The sequence below is a fragment of the Aphelocoma coerulescens genome, chromosome 1 (assembly GCF_041296385.1).
Source record: "Aphelocoma coerulescens isolate FSJ_1873_10779 chromosome 1, UR_Acoe_1.0, whole genome shotgun sequence".
In the NCBI taxonomy this organism is placed as follows: domain Eukaryota; kingdom Metazoa; phylum Chordata; class Aves; order Passeriformes; family Corvidae; genus Aphelocoma; species Aphelocoma coerulescens.
The window spans coordinates 15,418,167-15,445,104 of NC_091013.1; the positions used below are offsets into that span (position 1 = coordinate 15,418,167).

General features: G+C 41.7%; 1 protein-coding gene across 3 annotated transcripts in view; it reads left to right on the forward strand.

Moving 5' to 3' along the window:
- Positions 1 to 446: 446 nt before the first annotated feature.
- The window catches only part of SH3KBP1 (SH3 domain containing kinase binding protein 1), a 215,602-nt gene continuing 189,110 nt past the window's right edge, over positions 447 to 26,938 (forward strand). The window contains exons 1-2 of one of the 3 annotated variants that reach the window (XM_069001636.1): positions 447 to 858; positions 24,811 to 24,968. In XM_069001636.1, coding sequence (XP_068857737.1) covers positions 855 to 858; positions 24,811 to 24,968 — 162 coding nt within the window. In that variant the 5' untranslated portion in view covers positions 447 to 854. Of the gene's footprint in view, positions 859 to 24,810; positions 24,969 to 26,938 lie in introns of those variants that run through there. The other 2 variants (XM_069001711.1, XM_069001788.1) reach the window with 2 other exon arrangements.

A 26,938-nucleotide genomic window follows, 5' to 3' on the forward strand; every position in this document is an offset into this window, starting at 1 on the left:
GCTGCCGGTGCATTTCTCAGTCGCTCTGAAAGCAGAGCCACGGGGGCAGGGCCGGGCACGGCTCCCTGGGGCGTGCGCGGACGGGGCAGGTGCGGGGCAGGAATGCGCGGTGGGCGTCTCTCCCGCTGCCCGGGAGCGCTCCCCATCCTCCCCCGGCGCCCAGCGAGGACGCGCCCCGTCCCCTCCCCGTGTCCGCGGAGTCCTGCCCCGAGAGGGAGGGAGACAGCCCGCTCCCCGCCGTGGCTCCGCTCTCCCCCGCCCCTGCCCCCGCCGGACCGCGGCGCGGCTCCGCTTCCTGCCGCCCTCCCCGCCCTCCGCTCCCGCCGGCCCGAGGCGGCGCAGCGGCTCTGGCGCAGTCTCGCGACACTTCCCGCAGCGCGGAGCCGGAGCCGCCGCTCGCCCCGGCAGCAGCAGCGGCAGCCGCGGCGGTCGCTGCCCGCGCTTGAGAGCTCGAGCAGCTCCCGCCCCGCTCTCCGCCGCGCTCCCTGCCCGCCCCTCCCGCGGCTCGGCGGCACAGGCTACTCCGGGCGCTTTCGCCCTGGGCTGCTTTCCCGGCGGCAGCGGCGACCCAGGTGGCTGCAGGAGCTGAAGGCTGAGCCCCTTCTCTCGCCTGAATTCTATATATTTCCTTTTCCTCGCACATCCTGAGGGAGCCGCGGCGCAGGACGCAGGATGCAGCCCGGCTGCGGCGGGTGCTGAGCGCGGCGGCCGCCGGAGGAGGGAGCGGCTCTGTCAGCGCCTCCGCTCCGCGCGGCGGCGGCTCGGGCGGTCTCTCGCCCCCTTCCTTCGCCGTGGCCACCCGCCCCAAACTTTCAGCCTGTTCTCGCTGCCAGGCGAAGCCCAGCTCGACATAAATGGGTGAGTTCAGGCCGCCGAAGTGGCGGTGCCGGGGGCCAGCTGGGGCTCCCGGCTGGCCGGTGGGGTGCATGTGCCGCTGGGGGCGGCGGGAGGGAGGTGGCCGCCGCCGGCCTCCGCGCCTCCACCTCACGGCTTTTAACTTCTCCTCCCCTCCCCCGGCCGAGGCAATAATTGTTTTCATGTGACAGGCGGAGAGAACAGGGTTGGCGGCGACAGGGCGACGGCCGGGTGGGTGCCCCTCGGGGCTGACACGATTACGAGCCCTCCCGTGCATCGGCTGCCCGGCCTCGCCACCTTCCCGCCGGCCACAGCCCTCCCCGGGCAGTCTGGGGTGTGGTGGCGCCGGGCCGGGATGGGCGGAGAGAAGAGAGACCTCCGCTCCGGGCGCGCAGGTTGAGCTCCGAGGTGCTGCGGCGGGGAGAGCGGCGGGGAGAGCTGCGGAGAGCGCGGGCGGCGGGGGGATGCACCTCTCGGCAGTGCCCCGCACCGCCTGGCAGTGCCCCGCACCGCCCCTCACTGCCCTGCCGGGCGGGGGCGGCCGCCGGGGCCGCTGCGCGGGGTCGCTGGAGCCGCGGCGCGGGGGGCGGCCGCGCTCGGCAGCCGCTGCCCGTGAGGTGTCACCCGCGGGCTTCGGGAAGAGGCTGCGCCTGGATGCCCGGCCCCGGCAGCGCCCGTTACCTGTGCAGGAGGCAGGGAGGGAGGACGGGGTTGAATTGTCCCATTATGCGGGGCGAGGCGGCAGCGGCAGTGCCAGGCGCAGGCTGGCTGAGCGATGCGCCCGGGGCGTCGCTGGAGTGCCTCTGCCCAGCGCGGAGCCCGGCGGAAAATGACGGATAGGCGGGAACAAAAGAAGCGGCAGCTGTCGGTGGGCAGCCCTGGTGCACACACCGGCCGGCGCCTGGAGACAGCAGCGAACGGCGCTCCGAAACAGTTTGGATGTCCCCAGACCCCGGCTGCCCGCTTCGCTCACGGCGACGGAAATGCGATTGGGCTGTGGGGGAACCTGAGAGCAGCATCACCGAAACGACTGAATATAATGCGTTATGCGGGAAGACATTTTACACAATTTCACCTGTTGTAATACAGTGACGTTGTGAATACAGTAGGAAATAAATCGTCCCTTTGTTCTTTGAGAGATTAGTTTGCAGGGTGCTATGGGAGCGATGCACATCTGCTCTACCTGTGTTTTACCCGATTAAGCACAAGCTTTTTGCTATCGACTTTCAGTTAGTTCTCCCGTTTGGGCTGAGATGGGTTCATCCCTGTGCAGCTCGTTCGGCTGTATGGATCCGGCGGAACTCTGCCGCTGCTGACAGTAGGCCGGCATCCCAGGCTGCCACGGTTAATTGGGAGCATTGTAGAAGCTCTGTTAGGGTTGGTTTGCCGGCTCACTGGCACAACGCTCAACTTCTGTCTTCTGTCACAACAGATAAGGTTTTAAACATAGCGTTGTATTGAGAGGTAGGGTTTGTAACTGCTGAATGGAGCAGAATCTGTACTCAGTAGGGCATGTCATAGGAAATAATTTTTTAAAAATTATTTTTGGTTTCTTATCCTCTCCCCATGCGTTTATATCTTTCTAGCTTTGTATTGTGATACAATAAGACTTTTCTGATTTCAATTTAATCCATAGTCCAAATATTAGGCTTTATGGTTCAAAAGATTAAGGAAAGCAATAAAGAACCAACAAAGTAATTTGCATTGGTAGAGCTCTAGGAAGGTTTTTAATACTGTAACTTTGTAATAAAGGTCATCTTTTTTCTTTTTACCCACCCATCCCTCTTCTGGGCTATGATCCTACACATCTGGCTTCTTTGAAGCTCATTTGGATGATGACTTTCCCAAATCACCATGATTCAGTCTTACTTTGCTTTGCAAAATGGGAGTGGAGGAAAGGTAGATATGATTTCATTGTTGTTCATATCTTTAAATGGTAAGTGATTCTCACAGTTTACAAACAAATAGAAAATTGTGCAGGGAGGTGCAGATATGCATAGTATGAAGGTAAAATCTTTCTAGGAGATATCAAATGAAAGCAGTTTTATTAAAAACATTTTTAAATAGTTAGCATTTTTGTAAGGTGTCACAGATGCAGAAGAGAATAGGTGAATTCTTTGTGTACTACACTGTTAAAATTCCTAACGTTTTATTTTTAAATTACTTGTATGCCTTCTGTTTTAACCATTTATATTTTCTGTGTGGCACTGCAGAGTGTTTTTAGCCCAACCCTGTGCATGTGTATATATGTGTGTATGTTACACGTACCTGTATACTGAGAGTCAGTGCTTTTTTACAGCACACACCTCGAACCTTAAAAGAACTACTTCGTGTAATTGATGTTTTACGAGTTCTTCTATGACTTTATAGGTAGAGTACATTAAAATTAATTAATTTACACTTGGAATGGACTTGTCAGGAGAGTTGAGTGAAATAATGGTGTTAGTTCTCTACAACGTAAGAAAGGGGGAAAAGGCAGAGATCTTAAAGGTGAATGCAGTGAAACAAGCTTGGTCCCCCCCGAATGTTTGAGAAATTATGAGGTGGTGTTTTGTGGGGACTTGTGTGTTTGGGGGGGTTGTTTGTTTGTTGTTGCTTTTGGGTTTGTTTTGTTCTGTTTTTATTTTGAAACTACTTAGACTTGCATATGGCTAGGGAACTCAGTCTCATCTGCTAGAGGATGGGGTCCCCACACATCAGACTGCACACCTGAAGTTGAGGGTGCAGAAAACAACGTAGATGCGTGAGTTCCTTGGGGGAAATGTTCCCTGGTTTGAAATGTTCTGCTTATCGAATTTAGGAAATGCAAGATTAGAAGTGTGAGTCTAGAGAGCAGCATTTAACTGCCATCATCAAAAAGCAGCGGTGCAGCTCCTTCTGTCAGTCGAGACACACCTCCCAACTTCTGCAGTAAACGAAGGAACATCCTTTCTTCTGCTGTGCAGTCTTTGCTCATGTTCAAAGCACAGCCAGTTTAGTGCAGTAAAAGAGGTGTGGGTCCTGTATAATAACGTTGCAATGAGGCTATGCAGCTGAAGCCTTCATCACACTGCTTAAACACTTTCTGCATCAATATTTTTTCATCTGTTTTTCAAGGTATTGTTAAAGCTCTGCTCTTTGGAAAGGGGAGAAGAGGAAATGCTGCTTTTTTTAAAAATGTGGAATCACATCAATCATCTCTGCTGCCACCATAGTTGGGAGTTTGGATCCAGAGAGAGTCTTGTGCCCTTTGAACCAGTTAGATTAGTTATACTGGCAGACTGTGTGGTTTTACATAATTGGTTGATAAAGGTGCTTTGCTGTGGAATACTGCAGCTAGTTTGTACACACCAAAGGAATGTTACACCAAGAAGTAATGGAATCCAAAGGGTTCAGTCTATGTGAAAGTCTGATTATTCTGTACTAGCTGCAATCCCTTTTTCTGTTTTTACCTTTCTTATTTTTTCTTTTCATTTTCCAAATTCTCCTTTATCCCCTGCCCTCAACTTTGCCCCCCATCTGTTTCTTTTTACACATTTCAGAGATGCTGCTTTCTCCTTCTTCCTCTCTCTTATCGCAGCATCAACAGAGTGAGTGCTCTGAGTACATTTCCTGCGTGTGGGGCCAGCCTGACCTCCAGCACCAGAGCTGTGCCTGCATCCAAACTTCTGCTTGGCCCCATGGTAACAACTGGAGAGTGCTCACTGCAGCAGGAGCCCTGGGGAGTGCAGCTGGGAAACTCTAGCAACTCTACACTCTCATCTAAAACAAAGCATTTTTGAGGCCTGAGCTTAGCAGAAGTTGTACACATCACTCACAGAAGATGGTAGGTGTGCTTGTGGTTGCTTCTCCAAAATGATGGAGGTATTGGAGCCTTTCAGTAAAATAGCTGTAAGATTTTTTAAATAGAAGTAATATTTGTCATTCTAGTAATCCTTGAAGGCAGTTGAACAGTTTCAGCTGAATAAGGAAAAGTCATAAGAAAGATGATTAACATGACATTTTACACTATTTTTTTTAAATAAGGTTTTAAGCAACTCTAAAGTGGCTTTATAGAGAAAATATTGTGTAAAAATCCTTCCCAGCTTGTAAAAAGTTTTTATTCTCCTCCTCATAGGGGGTGTTACTGATTTTAATTCTTTTGTGGTCGTTGGTAGGTTTGTTTCTCACAAGAAAGCAGTTACATTGGAGTTGTTCAGGATCAGATTGCCATTGGTTTGGTCACATCTTACAGTCTGTGAATGGTTTATGGTCTGAGTTCCAGTGGAGTTTTCATAAACCGTAATAAAATATTTTGAGTAACCTGTATAAAGTTTCATTAAAAAATAGCTAGCATGAAGCTTTCTTTTCCTAGAGATCAAGAGATAATGACATTTCTGTCATAAAATGTTGTCAGAGCTGCCTTCTGAATGGATCAAGATAGTGGTTGGAAATCAAGAAATATAAAATATGTAATTATGCATGTATATGTAAAAGATTATGAAAATAATTTCTGATTGTGACATCTCTTCTGCTTGCTCCTTTCCAGTAGCTCTTCTCTCCTCAGACTCTCCATTATAGTTGTTTTTTTATATTAACTGTTGCTTTTAGCTCAGGAAGTGTGATAAAGAACATAATACTTAAAATAAATGGTTTCTTAAAAGAGCATAATTCTTGCCTGTTTTTTGTGCTAATCAAAGATTCATCTGTAGAAAATTACAACAGAGCTGCTAGAAAAGGGTTTTTTTCTGCCTGGGTTTAAAGAAGCAGTGTAATGTGCATGTAATAATAATAATGTAATGTAATAAACCACTTTATTGAGAAGCAGTTTTCTTTTGATACGAATGCTGAGTGCATACATATTTCTGTTTAAACTGCTACTAATGTAATATACACAATTTATCACAATTTATCTGTGATGTTATTCAGATTGCTTATTTTGTAATTGTTATTTACTGGATGTTAAGAGGGTTTTCTAAGAATACTGCTGGTGTATCAGAATTTGTATAGGAGATCAGTGTTGACCTTGTAGATAATGCATTGACTCCTCCTCTGCTTGTAGGGGAAGGGTCGCATGTGTTAGGAGGAGAAAAAGGAGAGCTTGGTAATGTGAAATGTGCAGCTGAAATTTCAAGTCTGATGTGTTAGAGGTCACTGAAGTGCTGCAAGCAGGTTAGCCCTGATGAGATCAAACGAGTGAAAACAGCTGCAGAGATGGTATCTGTTGTTTTGCTCTGATCCTGCTGGTATAGAGCAAGCTTATAAAAAAAGATGATGGATTTTGTATGGTTCCTATCTGTGTGGTTTTTAAAATCCTGGACCAGGGAGCGGATGTTTTCCCTTGATGCAGAAGCAGGAAGTAGCTGCAGGGCATATCTACATTCTGTACACTGAGGAATGATGAAAGAATATATTAGGGGGAGGGGAATGGGAGAGGAGGTGAGTATGAGGATTCAGTAATTCAGCTAATGTAAAAGTAATTGCTGACAGTCTGCTTCACGCTGAGAGGAAACACAATAAATGCTTGAAGTCCCTATGTGTAAGAGAATATGCAAATACTACAGTTCAGCAGTCATGGGTTGTATTATCAAATGAAGTTGACTTTCCCCTCCTTTTTATTATTGATAACTGAGAAGAATCAGTAGAAACCAACCCTTGAGAATGCAATGGTAAATCCACGTAAAAACTGTGTGGTGAGATGATGGTTGCAGGGTCTTGGCTATGCTTTGTTCCTAACATAACTTTGCCTTAGAGAATGGAGCATCCTGGAGGATGAGCAGTGGAAGGGGAAAGGATGTCTTTGTTCCCAGTCTTATAGCAGTTTATGTTCCAGGGGGAGTGTTGCCGAGAATTTGTGCTTCTGATTTAGCATGAAGAATTGTGTGGAGTTGTGGATCAGAAATGATGTCTGTGCTGAAGAAAATTCTCTTTAGCAACAAAGATAAAGTATTATAGAAAGCTGAGTAGTTATACAAGGAAAATATTCCTAACTTCTGATTAATTTGTAGTGTCAGTATAAAGAGGTATCTTTTGAACTCTGCCTTTGAATTTCATTAGGAGTATTGTACAGAAGGAAAAAGTTCCTCTTTATCTCATTCTCTGTCTTTTATACTGTGCAGCTAAATCACTTCTGACAATTGAAACCAGCTCACACAAAAACCAGTGTAAGTCTATTCATTTATTTGAAGATCAAAGTCAGCATTGGTGCACAGCTCCCCGGGGAACTAAAGCTTTTTCAAAAGTGTCAATATAGATTCGTTGCATGTGTTGCAAGTCAAGGCCCAATTAGACTAGATCTAGATCTTTAAAGGTCCCTCCCAACCCAAAGCATTCAAAATGATCTATCAATATTTAATTAGCTTTCAGTGGTCACACTGCTTGTATTTAAAAATTAAGTAGTTTATGTCCCACAAGTAATTTGTAATTAATGAATACGCAACTTACATTTAAAAAAAACCCAGCCCACCTAAAACAAGCAAACGAAAAAGCACCCCTGCAAAATAGGAATCCTCATAACATGTTGTGTTCTCCACTTGCAATTTCCAGGAACTTGCTTGTTATCTTAAAAAGCAACATATCAGTGCTTTTTATTGATAATGAGATCTCAAAAGAAGCACACACAGAAGTCATTTCAGGGTGTTTTCCTGCTTGTTTTAGGTTGGTTTTGTGAGAAGTTCTTGGAGGTCAGTGCAACTGCTGGTGCTGTCTGGACTACTTGTGTCAGCCTGACTCTCTATGTATGTAGCTCTCTTTTTGTATGTCTTTCCCCATGAGCTGGATTTATAAAGGTTTTCATCAAAGGTAGCAGCAGTATCAGAGTATAAGTGTACATGTACAGAACTTTTCATTTTTGAGCCAATTGTAAAGCTATTCTTTGAGAACCCTCATGTCAAGTTTAAGTCAAATATTTTCTGTATCTGAGGTTGCCGATTCATCCTCACCACTGGCAAATATTATTTTTCATACTCTGGTAGCTTGGCAGAGTGGATTTCTTTTTTCTTTCTGATAGGCTTGTGCAGCATTGAAAATTTGCTGTCCTTGTGACAGATATAAAACTGGCAAGCAGCAAGACCTCAACTTAATTTTTTGGTGTTTTTATCATTCCTGCTGTTCTTTCTGTGAGGTCTCACTGAGCTCTTATTGAGCTGTTAGTGCTCCTTTATTTCCCACTGTCAAAGGGCACACCAGAGATTCCAAACTGTGCCCAGAAAAAGATGCCTTTATTTAGAGGTTTCATTATGGCAAGGTTTAAAAAACTTCTTTGCTGTTAAATTTGGACCACTTACAAAAAAGTGTTTTAGCTTTGGCCTTACGTTTCCAAATGTAAGGATTAATGGCTTGCTTTGGAAGAGTGGTGATGCTTATTTATAAACAATATTTGAATGTTTTATTGAAGATTGACTACTGCAGTACTCTTCTTTTTCGTTAGCCATTTCTTATGAACATGTCTTTATTGTCACCAACAGCTTTATGGAAAAATATCCTATCAAAGCCTTTCACTCTAGACAAGACCACCTTAATTTCCCATGAAATAGCCTGGTATTACAGTTCATAGAGATTGCAGAACTGCCATGTTCATTGAATGCAAATATCCAGGTTTTCTACTTAAACTGTCACATAAAAGAAGTCCTCAAAAAGTTACACAAAGCAGCCAAAATACCTCAAACATTTCCTACCAAAAAGAAAAATCATAACCCTAGAGGAACCTGACTTTGTTCCCATAAGGTTTTAAGTGGCTGGGGAAAGGGAAGGGGTGGAGAAATGAGTGCAGAGTGTGAAAGCCTTCCAGTAAAGACTGAGCTTGAGAGCCTTGCCTTGAGTGCATGATCCAGCAGTTTGTGGCAGTGGGTATTCCTGAATACCTGAGAGTGAGCAGCAGTGCTTCCAGGGAGGTCCTGCAAATAGGGAAGAGAAAAATGGCACCATGTGTAAGGTAGGCCTGGTAGTAAGAACTACTTGTAACTTCACTTGCTTATAAAATGAAAAATTCAATTCTAGTTCCAGGAGAGTACAAAAATTTATAAATTTATAAGTACAAATTTATAAATCCTCATGATATTAAAGATTTTTTTTGATGGCATGTGCCACACCTTATTATTTGATTTTAATTTTTGTTCACAGAAGCTTCAGGCTGCCAGCGGTTGTGGAGAACACCAGCTTGGTAGCTTACAAGCTTTTCTTTTTTTATATCTGTATTTTTAGATTGCATGTGGGAAAGAAAAGGTTAATCACTATGCAATCTTGAAATCTAGATTTGGTTCAGACAAATATTGATATTGAAGTTAAAACTTCAACGAGTAGATTTGAAGTGTGATACACTTCTGTGCTTTTGTTGCATTTTTGTTTAATGGAAATGGTAACATTTAAGTTTCATCTCATTTTGAGATTGTAAACCATTTGCTGCACTGAGCTGATCATGTAACTAGTTCAGTTGTTAATCTCAGTCTGATACTAGATTACTTTTAATCTTGATTAGTTGTTAATTGCTGTATTCTAAATGTTGGAAATGTGTTCTTTGTAGCTATTTTTGCTAATAACTTGAACAACAAAGTTAATGTTCCAGGTGACACAAGACTATGTATTTTGTGGATTTTGTTGGCTTTTGGTAGTTAGATTATAGATTTGACCAGTTTATCAGTTGCTTCTTTCTTTGTAGCAGAAAGCAGGAAGTCTTGTTGATCACAGTGGGTCAAGTTTATCTATCTGTATGGAACTGCTCCAGCATCATAGAGGTAACATGTGGTTAATCAAGGGATTTGTGTGTATAGATAATCCAGTCTAGTTAACTGCTATTTTATTGATGGAAGGTTTGCTTAATAAGCAAAACCCTTCTCTCACTTCTTCCTTGCTTGACTAAGTGTGTGATGAAAAGAGATTTATCCTTGAACAGCCAACTAATTTGTACAAGTAAGATCAGCTCTTTCTGTTGGAAGAAACAATCTTTCAACTGGGAGAGAAATCTTCCTGCTGCTGTTGCTGTCATCTTTGGTTACACTTGTTTTTAATGTTCATCTTCCTGGACAGCTGCTATTTCCTCCTCCATCCAGTAATCTCTTTTAAAATGGGAAAGATCTTCATTTTCTTTGAAACTTAATACAAAAGTCCCTTGTATCTTGTGATCGTTTCATTCATCAAATACCTTTATTTAGCTGCATTTGAAAACAGCTGAAATACACTTGTCAGTTTTACTTTGACCACTGGGGTCAGTTTGAATGATCTTTGTTCTGTCAGCTCATACCGCCCTTCAAAATTGCTCACTTTGATTTGCATTCACCATGCTACTTATTTTAAAGGCTACAATTTCTGTGTGTGAAGCACCTATAAATAGTGCTTTTGATCAGCTGACATCTCAATTATCTGACTGTGGTTCGTGGAAGATTAAGATACTGTCTAGTTCATGATGAACTACCTTCTGACAATTCAAAGTTGTCTGCACTGGTTCTGGAGTCATGAGACATCTATTAATATGTATTCCTCTGCAACGTATTTGATAGTTTGTTCACAGTTGTGGAGAAAACAGTCTTGTATTCCTGTGTGTCTCATTCCTTCACCTCATTCTGTCAGAAAGCAGTTGCACCTCTTCTTATCACTTGCACAAGTACATGTATGCTTCTTTCCCTTTGTAAGTTATGTTGTTTTGTTGCTTTGGGTTCACGTGTTGTGGTGGTTTTTGACTGTTGGGGTGGGTTTCTTTTCTTTTTAAAATAAATCTATCTACACTGCAGTTTCCCAACTGTTTCTCAGGAAGAATGCTCTTCAGACTTTTTTGTCTGTTCACACACCTGATGCTCTGTCATCCCATCTTTTCATATGCACTTCCTTCTAATTCATCTTTCCTTCTCTTTGACCTGTCTTTCAAATGTACTGCTTCCCTTTTTAGAAAGCTTTCCTATGTACTTCACTTACAGTCTCAAAATTCTCTGAATTAAGATGCAAAGATATACAGAATTCTGAAGGCAATCTGATGTGGAATATAGCACAATTGTAGGTGATCCTTTACACATTTTATTCGGAATTAGGGACAGAAGAAACCTTTGGCTGGATTCCCATAAATATGATGTCAGGAAGGAGAGGGAAGGACTGCCTTTTAGAGACTATTGCTTTAATCTGCAGGTTTTTTTCAGAGTTGAAATTGATACCCTGGAATAATGCTGAGGTGTGTGTTGCATATTGAGTTTGCCAGCCACGTTTTTGATATTTTCTGATGGAAGAGTGGTGCCTCTGGTATGTGGAGTAAAACAGGTTGTGGAAGTTGGCAAAGCCAAATACTGAAGTTCCAATGTTTTTTTTAATTAGAAGAACTTAAAAGCAGAATGTTGCAATTTTAAGAAGAATTTCAGTTCCTGTCTGTTCAAGTCTGTCAGTGTCTCTCTCAAACCAAAACCAAGGAGCTGATGTAAATGCAGCCTTGTAGGATGAGAAATTAAATGTAAGAAATGCTCTTTGCCTCTCCAGACCCTCTGAAATCTACAATTAGTCTTGGCTTCTGATTTCTTTAACTCTAAGACCTTGTACCACTCGAACCCAGGGAAGGTCATTAGAAGATTCTTTAAGGGGATGTAGTCCAGGAAACTTTTTCTTAGATGGGAAGGTAGAGTTTTCTCCTTAGCCTTGGAAGAAGTGCTCAAGGTAGATAACATTCAGTGACCACTATTTCTGTCCTCTGTAATTGCATGGTTTAACCTGCCTATTGCCTTCTGGATGCCGTAGAAAGATTCTGTGCCAGCATCTGAGGAAGTTCTAGTTGTCTTGAGGAGAATCTGTCTTGTTACTTCCTTGGCCACATGTTTTGTTCTGTTCCAGACAGTACCGGTGTTGGTTACTGGGCGCGGATGAGAGGAGGAGGTTGTCAGAAGAATAACTGCTTATAAAACAATAGCGTTTATGCCTCTGTTTGTTTGCTTGGGTTCCATAAAGCTCCATCCTGCTGCTTTCTCCCCCTTTCCCCCCCATCTTCAGTGCAGCAATGGGTTCTTCTGTCTAAATGCTGACTGTTGTTTGTTCTTTCACTCTGTGCTCGCAGCTCGGCTGAGCATTCCCATTCAACCAGCACAGAGTGGCTCAGATTCCCTATTGGAACAATGCTGTCATCAGGTCACAAGCTGTTCTGGCTCACAATGAGGGTCAGGGATAAGCTTTCGGATGTACTTCTTTGGCTTGCATCAGGTTTTGCTTTCAGGACTTTTCTTCTAAGGAGGAACTCTGTGTAGTGTCTCCCTTTTGGAGGTTTGATTTCATCGTAAGAGTTAAAGAAGACCCCTTGGAAGTAAGAGGGTGTTTCTTCGGGTGGAGGAGACTTCTTGAGACCTTTAACCTGCTACCAGAGATACTTGTTCAAGGAGCTGTGTCTTCTACTTGCAGCATAATATCTGCTTTCTTAAAGGCTTCGCCTTGTTCAAAATTAAGATAATTTCTCAAAGAGAAGATAAAACTAAAAAATGTTAATGGAAGTGCCTCCTTGCCCAGACCTATGATTGACACATGGAATTTTGAAAAGCACCATTAAAACAAAACAGAGCAGCTAATGCCTCTGATGTGGAAACATTTTTGTTCATAAAAGAAAAAAAAAAGTGTTAGCTTGTGAATTCCATTTATTGTGACATCCAGAAAACATTACCTGCAGAAACTTATTTGACCTGAAAAAACAGAGGCATTAGAGATACCATCAAAAACTTATTACTCCAGAATTGCATCCTGCAATCTAAAATTGAAATTTGAAAGTTTTTTAATGCACAGAAGCTGACACGTTATCTGATATAATAGTGAAGTTTATTTGCCCAAGGATTGTCTGGAACTTGTGAATTCATAATTTCTAAACCAGCGTTTTTTTCAGTCCTATAGTTCTTACCACGGTTTGAAGGAGAATAAAGAACCTGATGTTAAAAGAGAAGTTGCTAAGAGTTATGAGCAGCAGTTTTATGAAATTTCTTTCTTAATCTAGAAAATATTATATTGATAGGTGTTCTTTTAATCCCATGTCCTTTCTCCAAACATTCCCACCCTACCTGCCATTGTTGCTCACATAATTGAGGAAGTTTGGTGTTTACACCAAACTGGTGGTTGTTGGCTTTTCTTTCAGTGTTTTGTAGAGGTTTAGTGGAGATGGCTCAATGCTGGCATGTGAACATTGTATTAGACCATAGTGGTGAAATGCAAATTACCCATCATCTGAGCTCTTGCACTCAGGGCTGTTAGCCCCACCACACACACACAGCAGTTATAGCTTCTGTAATGCCTGGCAGTCCGTTGTATGTGAAAGCACCATAGTTGTGTCCTTTAATTTAGCTTATAAATTATGAAACTGCTGAGCAGTTCCATACTGGGCCTGACCTTCCTCTGAATGTGAAGTTTTGTAGCGGGAAATGCTTGGATTTTTGTAAGGGGTTAAAAAGGAAAAAGCTGATTATTTCTTTTCTCCATCCAGCCCAGCTTCTTGCTGCTGTACAACGCACGTCTTTGTGACAATTTATAATGCATCAGTTAAAACACAACACTTGTTTGTAATCCTAGCATTTGACAGGTGGAATCAGAAAAGTTGCTGTTGGGGTAAATATTTTCCAACTGCTGTCTTAAAAACGATAGCATTCCGTTAAACTGAGGGAAAACAACATAACTTTGAAATTGTTATAAGACACCATGTTTGTCTGCAGCTGGCATCACACAGTGAAGGGCGGTAGCACAGTCTGAGGATTTTGGCTATATCAGGCTACTGTTGCCAGCAATCTCTTCTTGCAGAAATCACCGCTTCCAAAAGCAAGAATACTGCAAAAGGATGTATCTGTGCACCACTTTTCAGTCTGGTTACTTAATGTAGCACGATTTTTATGAGCACTTCAAGCAAATGTGGCTAAGATGCAGAGGAGTATGTTGTATTCTCCCCATCCTCCTCCTGTGCAAAAGGGTTGCTACTTTTGGCAAAGACGTGTGGTGATAGTAACAGCTTAGGCATCTAGTGAAATCCTCCAAGCTCCTCTGAGATCATATTCATAATTGCATTCATGCTTCTAGTCTGATTTTAATGAGATGAGGTGAATGTTGCCAGCTTAGAAGCTCAGAGTTTTAACAAATGCTCTGCATTACACAATATGAAGACTCTGAACCAGTTGTTGACCACAACCTCTGCTCATCTTCCTGAGGGTTAAATGATGCTACATCATGTCACTGAAAAGGTAGTTGTTCCTTATCTTTTCAATTTTTTTTCATTCGTCTTTCCACCTCAGTACTATCCATTGGCATCCATAAATACTATCAAGGCAACTTTGGGACTAGAATCCTGGGCTAGTACTTATGAGTAATTTAACACAGCACTTACTTTCATGGCATCAGCTTTTCTATCCTGCTTACTTTTTATGGTGATACATTAATTTGGTAGCAGTTCTCATTAATTTAGCCAAACGGTAGTTTTATAAATAGTTCTGGGTGTATTTAGCTGTAATCTGTCTCCTTTTTGTTCTGAAGAGTAACTCATATCCTTCCTATATCCTGTCACTTGTCTGAGAATGAGATTTAGAAACTGCAAGAGCAGAGAAGCATTACTAACAAGTTTGTATGAATATATAGTTTGTCAAATGTGACTTTTTTGTCTTTGCTTACCTTAAGTTAAAGTACTCTTCTCCTTTTCTGTTTTTCTCAGCTATGAGTATAATAATTTACACTTTTCAGAACTTTGAATTTTTTTATGGATATTGGAGGAGGCAGGAACTCATGTTAAAATGATGATATTAAATGTTTTCCTCTGAATCTAATGTCTTCCATTTCTTCTGAATGGGTCCTTGTGTGGATTGGTTTCTGAGGGTAAGAACAGTTCCAAAGGTGAACATCTCTCAAGACAATTTTACCTCTGAGAAGCACTATATTTCTTCAGTTAAAGGTTAACACAATGCACGTTGTCTGCAAACTTGACAATGTGAATTTAAATTAGATTTGTTTGTACATGCTGTACACTGGGAGCATCTGCTGTAGTTGAGGCACTCTGGTTGATAGAACCAATGGGTTACAGTAAACTTAGTCTCCTTCAGTAGCAGCAATGGGATTTGAGTAGTTTGTTGTCCAAGGGAGAAGGACCATTTTGCCCTCAGGAAAAGATCAATTAATTCAGAAATAGAAAGTGCTTCCTCCAGCTGAGAGCCACATGAATGCCAAAGACTATCCATGCAATCTCAGTCATTCTAAAGGGTTAAGGAGATTCATCCCAGTAAAATCTAACATGTATTGCTGGATTCAAAGTGGTATTAAGGGGGAATACAGATGTAACTGCTGCCACCTAGAACTACCACAATAATCTTCTTTCCTTGCTTACTCATGCATGTGCTTTGGCATATTGCATAAAAAGTTTGTGTCAGAGATACGGTGTGAAACAGTAAATTCAGTAAGAGGCAACTACTATTATAGGCTTAAGAAAAACTTAAATCCATAATGTTTATTAGAAATACCTACCTGAAGTTTTTTACTACAGACTTGCTATGAGATGTGTATTTTATGTGGAAATGCCCCATGTAAATACAAAAATACAAACACACTGACTTACTGTTGTTCTTTACCTGACTGTAAATGTGAGATATTTTTGATGGACTGTGGTTATACCAAATGCCTTAGCTGGAATATAAAGTATTTCTTGTCCTACTGGGTGATTTCCACTCGAATAACTGCATGTTTTATGTTTTAAAAACTGGAACCAAGCATACCTCTTTGAAAAACAGAAAACTAGCTCTCCTCTTTTCTTGGAGGACAGCTTGGGAGTGACTTCAGCTCTGCTGCTACCCAAAGAAGAGTCACACTAGGACAGCCCCAGGCCAAGTGTTCACTGTCCTCCAGATTAGGATTTGGTTGGGGCCCTGTGCACAGCTCCTCTGTTTCTGTGCTTGCATGTGTTGGTACATGTGAATTGCACACCACGGGGCATCCCCTCAGATGCTTCCCATCTGTCCTAAGTGCTCTGTGGCTGCCTGTGATGCTCCCAGGGTGCAGGCTGGGTGAGGATTTGTGGCCTGTGGGAGGGGACTGGGACTGTAACAAGAAAAGGACCCTGGGCCATAAGACGTAGGTGGCCCCTTCTCTGGCTGCTCTGCTCTTTGAGGGAGTGATGCAGTGAAGGTACTATTCTAGGACCATGACCTTTAGCTCCCCCCATTGTTTGCAAAGGGGAAATAGGAAAATGTAATGTAAACTGAAGGCTGTTCTCTTAGTGGAGAAGTTGCTGTTTATCGTGTAGAATGGATTTAACATCTTGAAGATTTAACAGTACTGCTTTTCCTTCTGATATTGTTTTTTCCTTCCCCTATAGCTTTTCTTTTTCATGAAGTGAAATCCTTGCAAATACTTTTAGCAGGGAGTATTATTGCTGGTAGTGTTGCAAAAGAAAAATGTTAAAAATTGAGCAAAATTTAGAATTAATTTTTCAAGGAAATGATGGATCTTGCTTGCAATCAAGTAGATACAAAATGTTTAAGTGATGTTTTTGTGCCACATACATGCTAAAAAACTAACAGCTCAAGCTTTCTTAAAAATCCCGGTTGCAATTTACATTTAAGCTGTAAAGATAGTGTTATATTGTTATCTAATCAAATTTTTTAAGAGGCATTTCCATTTTGGTAGAATGATGACTCCAAGGCCTGTTCAGTGACTCATTCCTTCATCTCATATTATAAAGTGTAATGACATTGAGAGAGTTGAGTCTTTATAAACTACAGATTATTTTGTTCTCTGGTAGAAGAGCCCCATCAGAATTTATATGAATCTGTCTTCCTTCTCTTCTCTCAATCCTATTTGTACCACAGCATCCCTGATGCAATTGACTTGCCAGCTGCTCAGTGTTCTTAGGGTGAAGAAAACAGTGGCCTTGTAGGTCATATTTGATCTTCAGACCTTCTGGCCCTCCAGGTCTAGTTTAGGAAACCAGAATTATTGAATGTAATGCAGTTTGGCTTTTGCTTGTTTGTTTGTTTCTTTTATTTGAGTTCAGATTGTAAGTCAGTCATGCTTTGATGTTTGGTCTAATAAAAGGATTAATTTTTTCTCTCCTGGTGGTTCCTAATATTTTACTAGGGGTTTTCATGCAACCTGTCATATAGCAAAAATAATGTGGGGTTTTTTTAAGTATGCCCATAAGCTCTGAAAGTGTTTCAGGCTCACCAGTTTGTACCCAGGTGCCTTAGATAGAAGAGCACATTTGAAGAAGACCTTGTCTGTGAAGTTCTGAGGCAGATGGAGTTCACTGGTCAGATAAAAACCCATTATAAAATGTTATCTTTATGCAAAGATATCTCTTCTGAAGAAATGTAATTTGAACTTTAATTGAAGATTTGAATGTAGAATATTTGCAGTTAGTCTGTCTGGTTTCCATTCTGGTTTTTTGGGTAAGCCAGTGCAGCATCATTTACATGAAGCTGAGTGACTTACAAAAGGGAAAACATAAAACTTACAGTAGAGAAGCTCTTAACTCCTTGACTGCCATGTCTAACTGTATTCACCACTTTAATGTCTACATTTGGGTGTGAAACCAGACTGCTGCAGAAGGTGCTGTTGCCATATGGATGCTGTTACTTGGGTGGAATAGTGCCAAAGGGGTTAATAACATTTCCATTGTGCCTACACACTTCAGATGTCTCACAAGAAACTGATTTGATAACATAATTTTTGTTGCACAGTAGCAAATCTCTGTTTCTTTTCTTTATTATTTCTTGCTTGGAAAGGTACTGTACAATAACTGAAAATAGAATAAACAGAGATGCTTCTGTCTTCAAGTATTGGTAGCATTATTAAAGAAATTCTGACTAGGCCAGTTTAAGAGATTAGATTTTACTTGTAATTTAAAATATGGCAAGGAAACAAACTAAACAACAGGAAAAATATTTGTGATTATCAACAAAATAAATTCCCCTGTATGTGCAAGACTAACTTGGGGAATGAATGATAGGACTAGTTAAATTTTGAATCAACAATTCTTTTTCTAGATGTGTTTTTTGAAAATACAGCTGTCAGGTCACATTTCAATGCCTGGTTCATAGCATTAGCAATTCAAATTGTGTATTTTAAATCCAAACCACTAAGCATTAAATTAAAAAAATCTTTGTCCCTGACATTGTGGTAATGAGTTGTACTGTGCCAGTCTCCAGCAGGGCTGTTAATAACTAGCTTTGATTCTATTTCATGAGTTTTTATGTTACAATTTGGATTGATGGTAATATAAGACTAGGAATAGCTGATTTTGTTGGCATGAGAATGAATGTTCCCCTTATAGATCAAAATAACTTGAATAGCTTTTGATATTGGATTTCATTACTAATGTAAAAAATGCCTTCTTCTAACAGAGAGTCTAATAGCTGGAGTTTGCAGGCTGGGACAGGTTTGACTTTCAGGCATCATGAGGTACAATATTTTGAAGAAAATTTCTCAAAAAAGAGAAACCAGATCTGTCCAAATTTTGCCATTTTATTTTTCTCTTGGCTTAGAAGGGATTTGAGTTTTGGCTGTTAATGTAACAATCTGTTTACCTTGGCAGAGCTGGGCCTAAGACTAACCTTTGTTGGTTAACAAATAAAATTAGTTTGAGCTCACTCTCCATGGAGTGTTTTCTCACATCACGAATCATTGTGTGAACTGGAACACGGTTTTAGTCCAGTTCCTGAGGAGAAATCTAGTACAGAACTTCAGAAATCAGGTATGTTGTACTTACAGATGGGAAGCACAACTCTGATCTGCTTTTTCTTAACAAACCTGGATCAGTGTTGTCGCTAATATCAATCCAGCTTCCATGAAGACAAAATTTCACCTTAAAAGAAACAAAAAAGATTAAGTTTGACTGGCAGAATGAATTTTTCAAAACACAGTTTGAGAAGGTGCTGTGATTTAGCATGCTTTAGAAAATGAGTATGATTTAAAAATGCAGCTGCAGGAACATATAAATTGTAAAGCACTTTTGGCTGTTATATGCTCTCCAAAATTCAGTACTGTGATAAATGAGAATTTTGAGTGATCTCAGGAGTACCTTCCAATCAGTTTGTCACAATTCTGCACATTTGTTAGGTGTGCTCTTATTCCTCTTTCCAAACCATGCTCTTGGTTCCTTTGAAGAGTTTATAAACATCTTGATTGTGTGGTCCTATTTTGGTGACTCATATGTCTCTGACAGCTTACACACACTTACGTTACAAGTAATCAAATTCTCTGAGAGGAGGCAGCTTTTAAAAATATTTATATGTGTTTTTTAATAAGTGGAAACTTTTATAGACAGAGAAAAGCCTGAACAGTAAAGGGTTGGGGTTTTTTGTTTGTTTAAACAACCCTCCAGTAAAACAAAAGTGATTGAATTGCTGCAGCTGTCCATATGTGAATTAGTGCAAGCCAGACAAACTTCAGGGAGTTAACTCCAGTGCCTCTAGCCTACCCAAGCCACTGTAGAGTGAGATCAACAGCCCCATCCTACCTTTTTGTCTCTCAACAGAAGAGAGAGAACATGCCAATAATCATGTCATTCTTAAAGGAAAACTGCAAGCACAGTGACAGATTCTAGAACTCTTGAAAAATATGGGACTTAGAGAGTGAGAGAGTTGTTTGCCTTCCTTTATTATGTCTTGCTGAAGTCTGAATGCTGAGGAGTGTTTGAAGAGTCAGTAGCTGGAGCCAGCCTGAATCCCTGCACAATTGCCATCTCCCCCTTACAGCTCTCTACCCATCTCCTAGCTCCTTAGGAAGAGCAAAGCAGTGTGCAATTGCACTCACAGCTAAATCAGAATAGGATTTTAAAGCTTCCTGAGTAGGGAGGAGAAATTACTTGGCACGTGCAAAAAGCTTTGAGATTTGAAAGGAAGTATATCCTAGCAGGCTGCTTAAAAATGAAGATACAGGGCCTTGCCTTTCCTGGGGGTCAACCAAACTGGAAATACCCTGCTAAATAGTCTGAATTTTACCTTTTCTGAGTCACAGTGCTGTTGTGTTCTGTGGAGATAAAAATTTTCATTGATGTGTGTACCTTAGTGCCACCGCTTGAATCCAGTAGTCTTTGGAGAGCTGTTGTGTAAATACAACTTCTGAACCAAATGCACTGGTTACTCTGGGGTAAACTGTACGTGTATATATATATATAGATAGATATAGATATAGATAATATTGATGCTAATTTAGGGACTCTAGTTCGTATATTAGAGATATGAGTAAAAATTGGTTAGTTGGCTGAACTCAGGGGGTTGGACTTTCCAGACCTTCAAGTTCCTGAGGTTTCAAGAGCCCAAACCCCCAACTTTCCTGAATGAAGGGCAGATGGAGTCTGTGCCTCTTGGGCTGGTTCTGAAGGCTCCCAGAATGGCAAGTCTGAAAACTTGAAGTTTGTAACTTCTGATGCCAGGAGGAAGGCTCCTGCTCCACCTCAAGATCTGCAAATAGAGAAAAGATTCAGTGCTTTTGTAGGTGATGGGGATATGGGTACTCCGTCCAGTGAAGAACCCAAGCTGGTAAATCTGAGCCATGAAGAAGCATCAAGAGAAAGTGGGAAGTGGTAACAGTAGGGAAATTCTCTGCTGCGAGTGTTGGAGACTCCCATCTGCTGACCGGACCTGACCTGTCATCTAGAGAGGCTTGTTGCCTGCCAGGAACTTGGATCTGGAGCACTGTGCTAAGACTGCCAAAGCTTGTCTGGCTTCAGACTACTACCCCTGCTGCTCTTCCATGTAGGTTTCAATGATACTGCCTGAAGTGATCTGAAATTATCAGCTGTGACTGTGTGGCTCTTGGGGTGATGACCAAGGGTGTGGGAGCCTGGGTGGATTCTCCTTGATCCTTTGGGTGAAAGCAAAGTGCATTAGGATGAGTGGAGAGATCCTGTGGGTAAGCTGGTTGCATAGCTGGTGTTAGCAACAGAATTCTAGTTTTATGATCATGAGGGTCTTTCTGAGGATTGCTTGGAAAAGATGAGATTCACCTGACTAGGGCAAAAGCATATTTGCAAGCTATCTTATGAGCAATTGGTGGACCAGGTTGGCAAACAAAATGTGGTACAAACAATGGGGACCTTGTAATCAAAAAAATCAGGACTGAAGGGGGCCCTTCCCAAGCATACCCATATAAACAAGGTTCTGCTTTTCAGAGTTACAGGGAAACTGCTACTCTTTCTGGGAAGTCAGCATGGCTGGTTGCCTCTCTGAAATGTCTGTGTTCTCATGCACACAGCATGGGATGCAAGGAAGAGGAAATACATGTCTGCATGCAGTTTCAGAGTTATGATTTCATTGAAATTGTTAAGATATGATAGGATAGGTCATATTCAATCACCCTGATATGTACTGGGGGGATAGTGTAGCTTGTTTATGTGCTGGGTTGGGTGTGAGTAATCCAGGAGGTTCCTGGAGTGTGTTGTCTACTGGATTTCACACCTGCAAACAAAGAACTGTTTGGGGATCTGAAGGCTGAGGGCAGCCTTGGCTGCACTGACCGTGAGATGATAAAGTTTGGGATCCAGAGAAGAGGGGGCGACAGGCAGAAAGCAGGGTTGCAACCCTGGACATGAAGAGGTAAGACTTCGGTGTGTTCCGGACTCTGAAACCAGTGGGAAAGTCCAGAACAAGGTAAACCTTCCCTCTGAGGAAGAGAATCAGGTTAGGGAATATTTAAACAAACTGGTCACATGCAAAGCCATGGCCCTGGTGTGGTATGTCCTGAGAGAGTTAACTGATATTGGGACATCCCTCTTGATAGTCTTCAAAAAAACCCTGTGATTAGGAGAGGTTCATTAAGACTAGAAGAATGTACCTCCTGTCTTCAGGAAGAGCAAGAAGCCTCTTCTTTTTCTCTGAGAACTACAGGCTGGTCAGCCCCATGTGAACCATTGAAAGATGATCGAACAAATAATCCTGGAAGCCATTTCCAAATATATGAAGGACATGAAGCCGGTGGGAGTAGTCAGCATGGATTTATGAAAGGGAGGTCATGTCTGAACAATCTGTTTGTCTTCTACCATGAGATCCTTGACTTGTGAAGTGGATATTGTTTATGTTGACTTCAGCAAAGCTTTTGTCACTGTCTCCCATAACTTGACAAACTGATGAGGTGCAGCCCAGGAGAGTGGAAAAACCTGGCAGAAATGCTGGACTCAAAGGGCTGTGATCAGCAGCACGAGGTGCAGGTGCAGGCTGGTCAGTGGCAGTGGTGCCACAGGGGTGGGTAATGGGGCTGGTGCTGCTCAGGATCTGCAGTAATGCCCAGGGAGACAGGGCAGAGAGGAGTCAGAGCAGGTTGGCAGGTGGTGCAAAGTGGGAAATGTTTGACTCCCCAGAGGGTCATGCTGCCATTTGTAGAGGCCTGAAGAGGCTGGAGAAATGGGCTGACAGGATGCTGATGAGCAGAGGGGAATGCCAAGTCCTGCAGCTGGAGAGGAATAATGGCAGGGCTGAGTACAGGCTGTGGCTGAGTGTCTGGAAAGCAGCTTTGTGGAGAAAGGCCCAGGGATCCTGGTGGACATGAAGCAGAGCATGAGGCAGCAGTGTGTGCTTGTGGCAGGGGCAGCTCCTGGCTGCCTGGGCTGCTTCAGGCAGAGTGCTGTGAGCAGGGGGAGCAATGTGATCCTTCTCCCCTTGTCCTTTCTGGTGAGGCAGCTGTGGAGTTCTGTGTCCAGTTCTGGGTTCTCCATGACAAGAGCGAGATGGAGAGAGTGGAGTGAGTCCTGTGAATGGCCATGTAGATGGCTGAGGGATTGGAGCCTGTGAGATCTGTGGAGAGTGTGAAAGAGATGGGACAGTTCAATATGGAGAAGGCTCAGGCTGATCTTATTGGTGTGTCTGAAAGCATTTTTAATCTTAAGGGTAATCAAATACTGGAATTTCCATCCTTTGAGATACTCAAAACTTGGCTATAAGGCCCTGAACAATCTGTGCTTTAGCTGTTTCTGCTTTGAATAAGGGGATTGGTCTACAGAGGTGCCTTCCAGCCTCAAAAGCTGTGTGATTTAGGTAGTGGTTAGTGGTTTGTACTGCACATGCAAGCTGATAATAAATGAAGTACCACCGGGGGCTGTCCTGGAACTTGTTCTGTCAAACATCTTTATCAATTACTGGAACAGGCAGTGGAGTGCACTCTCCTCACATCTGTGATTGCTACCAAATAGGTGGAACAGTTCATGAGGTAAAGAGTGAAGGGACCTGAATCTAGAGGAACTCCAATTGTCTAACTTGGAGAAGAGAAATTGTGAGGTCCTAATAGCAGCCTTACAAAGCCTACAAGTCGGTTATCAAGAAGATGGGGTTACTGCACAGCCATGCACGGTGGGGCAACAAGACCACTGGGTAAAAACTGATACAAGAAAGGCTCCAATACACTGTAGAGAGAAAACCTTTTTCCTAGTCAAGCAATGAAGCAGGTTCTTCTGTGTGCCCTACCTGCCTCTGTAGGAGGAGGTTGGAGCTTTCAAGACCCATGTGGACAAAGCCCTGAGTAACCTGGTTTGACCTCAGAACCGGTCCTGCTTTGAAAAGAAGGCTGAACTAGAGATGTGAAATCCCTCTCAGGCTGAATGACTCTGATTTTTCAGTTAAGGTTCAGTGATAATTTTTTCATGTTCTGTTTGCATGTCAGCTTATAATGTGTGGTGCCACTCTTTCTCTTTTGCTGTTCATTACGTAGTTTAGCAGGCCTCTTGTAAACTGGTTTTATAATCGTTTTTGACTTCACAGAATTAATAGAGGAATATTATAAGCCATAAACTTGTGGCTGGTATGTATCCAAAAGTCAGAACACTGCCTTAGCTATGACTTGCAGGCTCTGGAGGAGGGACGGAGATATTCAGCATTGTGACTGTGTGATGTTTTGGGGGTGGAAAGAAGTAACTGCTTTCCTGTTAACTTAATTCAGTTTAGTATGCAGGGTTTGTTATTCAGGCAGAACCTTTTTGCTGCCTGTGGTGTAATGGTTGGCTTTGCTTTGTGAGCTGGTATTGCCTGTTTGCTAGAGCTTGCAGGGTTTACATGGCACACTCATTTGTGCAGAAAGCAGATGCCTGTTACCAGTTCTCACTTTGCTGTTTCAGTGGTTGAAGTGCTAAATGTTTGGTGGAATGTCTTGGGGCGAGCTTTTCCACTGAAGGCAGCAGGAGTAAGGCTTTACAGATACCACCATCCCAGGTCTTGCCAGTCTGGCTCCTAGTAGATGTTTGATGAACCACTGAATATAACTATGGCTTCCATGTTGAATACCCCAGGTGTATTATTTTTGAGTCTCTGAAGAAATTTTTCTGTCTTTATGATTTCCTTAATTCTGTACAGAGACTTTCCTTTGTGTATGGTTCCAAGGGAAGGGGAGACCTCTTGGGAAAAGACAGACATACCTTATAATGGTAGCAAGCTAATAATGCAACTCTGATAACAGACATTCAGAGCAGTAGAAGTATTTCATCTTAATTCTCTGATGTATAATCACAAGTGCAAGTAAATCTTGTCTCTTTGATGAAACCCTGTGAAGGCATGTTCATGCAGCAAAGCTTTGCATTTCTATATAAACAACATTGAAACTCATCATGATGCAAAAAATTCTTGTTAAATACTCTTTAGGTTGGTAGTGAGATATTTAGCAAGGTAGTTGCAGTGACTTGGGATGCTTATGAATTTGAGAACCTTTACATATTTATTTCTGTATTAAATAAAATGCTTTGAAAGTCCTGTGAACAAAAGGCAAAACTTTGTCCAAGAAATAAAAATAAACTTTGTAATACTGCCAGAATAAATATTGCTGAAGCATTACAAATTGATTTCCTTTAAAAAATAAAGAAAAATGCGTGCCATTTGTTGCCTTAACCATGATGGGCTTGCTTGTGTGTTTTTTCACTTTGGCCTCTCTTGTAGCAGTTACCCACAGAACATTACCGTTGCATGTTGCCTTTGTGATGTACTCTCTTGGTTAAGCTGAATGAATTGCTTTCACTGAGAATACATGATTGCATTGGTGTTTTCTTATGCCTTTGGAAGGCAGGAAAACTTAGTCAATAATTGTCCATATATATGTGTGTTTCTCTTTTAGTGGAGGCGATAGTGGAGTTTGACTACAAAGCTCAACATGATGATGAGCTGACGATCACTGTAGGTGACATAATCACCAATATCAAGAAAGATGATGGAGGCTGGTGGGAAGGACAGCTCAAAGGCAGAAGAGGTTTGTTCCCTGACAACTTTGTAAGAGTGAGTACAAAGTGGAACTGTTCTTGTGTTGTGTGTATAAGCTTTATGTACTGTGTTGTTCAGGCTAAATAACATCCTTTATATCATATTATCTCTTATATCCAAAACCATAATACATTGCATATACACATGTATTGTATATACACATATACTGCATATATAGAATGCAGTGTTCTATTGAGGCAATGTTACAAAGGAAAGATTACTTTCTTTGCAAAGACAAGTTGAAAATAAAAGAAGCTACCCCTACATTTCTCTGCTGTTCAGTGATAATATTTGACTTCATGGTCTGAGAACAAAGTGGTTATTCTAGAACAACTTTGAGGTTATTGCATTTGAAATATTTTCTCTTCCTTGTAACTGATTCTGCTTTTCCAGAATGCTTTCTTAGGTTTTATAGAAGGGGTTTTTTTGTGAATATTTGTTCCTGGCTAAACTGGTTGAGAATAATTAGATTTTTCCATACAGTTGCCTATAAAAACTTTTTTTTAAAAACCCATTAATTTGTATTCATTTAATATACCAAATAACTTGCAATAATCCTTGTTTTAGGACAGCCATTCAGATGTTTAGAAAGAAATTTTTTATTTTTACAGGGCATCTGTGTGTGCACACGTATGTCTGCACATATGAAGCCAGCTATTAGTACCTCTGGGCCTCCTTGATTTGTCATTGCAGACCTAGGCTGTTAATTTCTATAAACCTCCATAAACTTGGCTCTCCACTAAGGAAAAGAGACCAAGAACTACAATAAAATACATAAATAGATTTTATGATAATCTTTTAGTACAGCTTCAGGGGAGCTTTGGTACTTCCCCTTTTTGAAGGGTATAAGTGTCTTTCTTTTTTTTTTTAACTTCATCTAACTGTTTAAGCCTACTGTGCGTTTAGACATATGGACATAATGAAGTAATTTCATTTTGCTTCAATAGTGCTGCGTATGTCAAGGTAACTGGGGGAAGTGGTCTGGTTGTGAGTTTAGCCAGCCCACAGCGGGGCATGTGGGGGTGGACACGGGAGCCTCAGGTGTTTCTGAGGGGACAGACATATACTCTGATCCTTGCTCCTGTCATTGGCAAGAAGAAAGAGCAGCTCTGTGTCTGACAGGCAGCAAAAATTTAGGAGTATGCAAGAGCCTCAATGAGACTAAAGGGTGTGGTGGAGGACAATGAATAATCTGTTTTTTGCTAATCTCTGAAAATCCACACTTTGGGCTAGGGGAAAGAAATTGTTTTGGTATTCATTGTGTATTGGTAATACTTTTTTGCTTGAGCTCTGGTGAACTGAATTGTGGGACAAATGCAGGCTTCCTGTAAGCTTTTTCCTGGCTGATATTTCAAATCTGCTGCTGATTTTAGGAGGTATTGGATTTAATGTTCTAAACAAATGCAGTCTATGAATGTCTATTATGAGAATATAATAATCTAAAGATTTCCAAGTTTACACCATTAGTACCTAATTCTAAGACCTCTTCTTTCCAAAATTACTTCAAACTGTGGCAAAGTCACATAATTGAAATATAAATAGCTTTTTCTCAATAGAAAGTTCTAAAACAACAATAAATGGTTCAGATTTTGTCTTGTCATGAAATACCACTCCCTGCTCTTTCCTTCCTGTCATCTTTTTTTTTTTTGTATTTATTTCTTTTTTTAATCAGCATGCAGGGCTGTTTTCTAAAGAACTAAAAACCACATTGTGTTCAAGCTGAGAATGAGGAAGAATTTAAAGTCAAATATGTTTTTTGTAGTCAAGCATTTTCTCTCTAAACTAGCTAAGATGGAGTAGAAGACACACACTTACTTAAAAGTAGAGTTAATTTATGAATCTTCTGACTGAAAACCTTTATTTTTCTTGTTTTTCTTGTGTAAATCTCCTAATGGAGAGCTATAGGCAAAACAGCAGTCCCATTAGAAAGCTTGTTGAGCATGATCACTCTGCCCAGTAAGATTTTAAGCAACTGTAAACTTTCT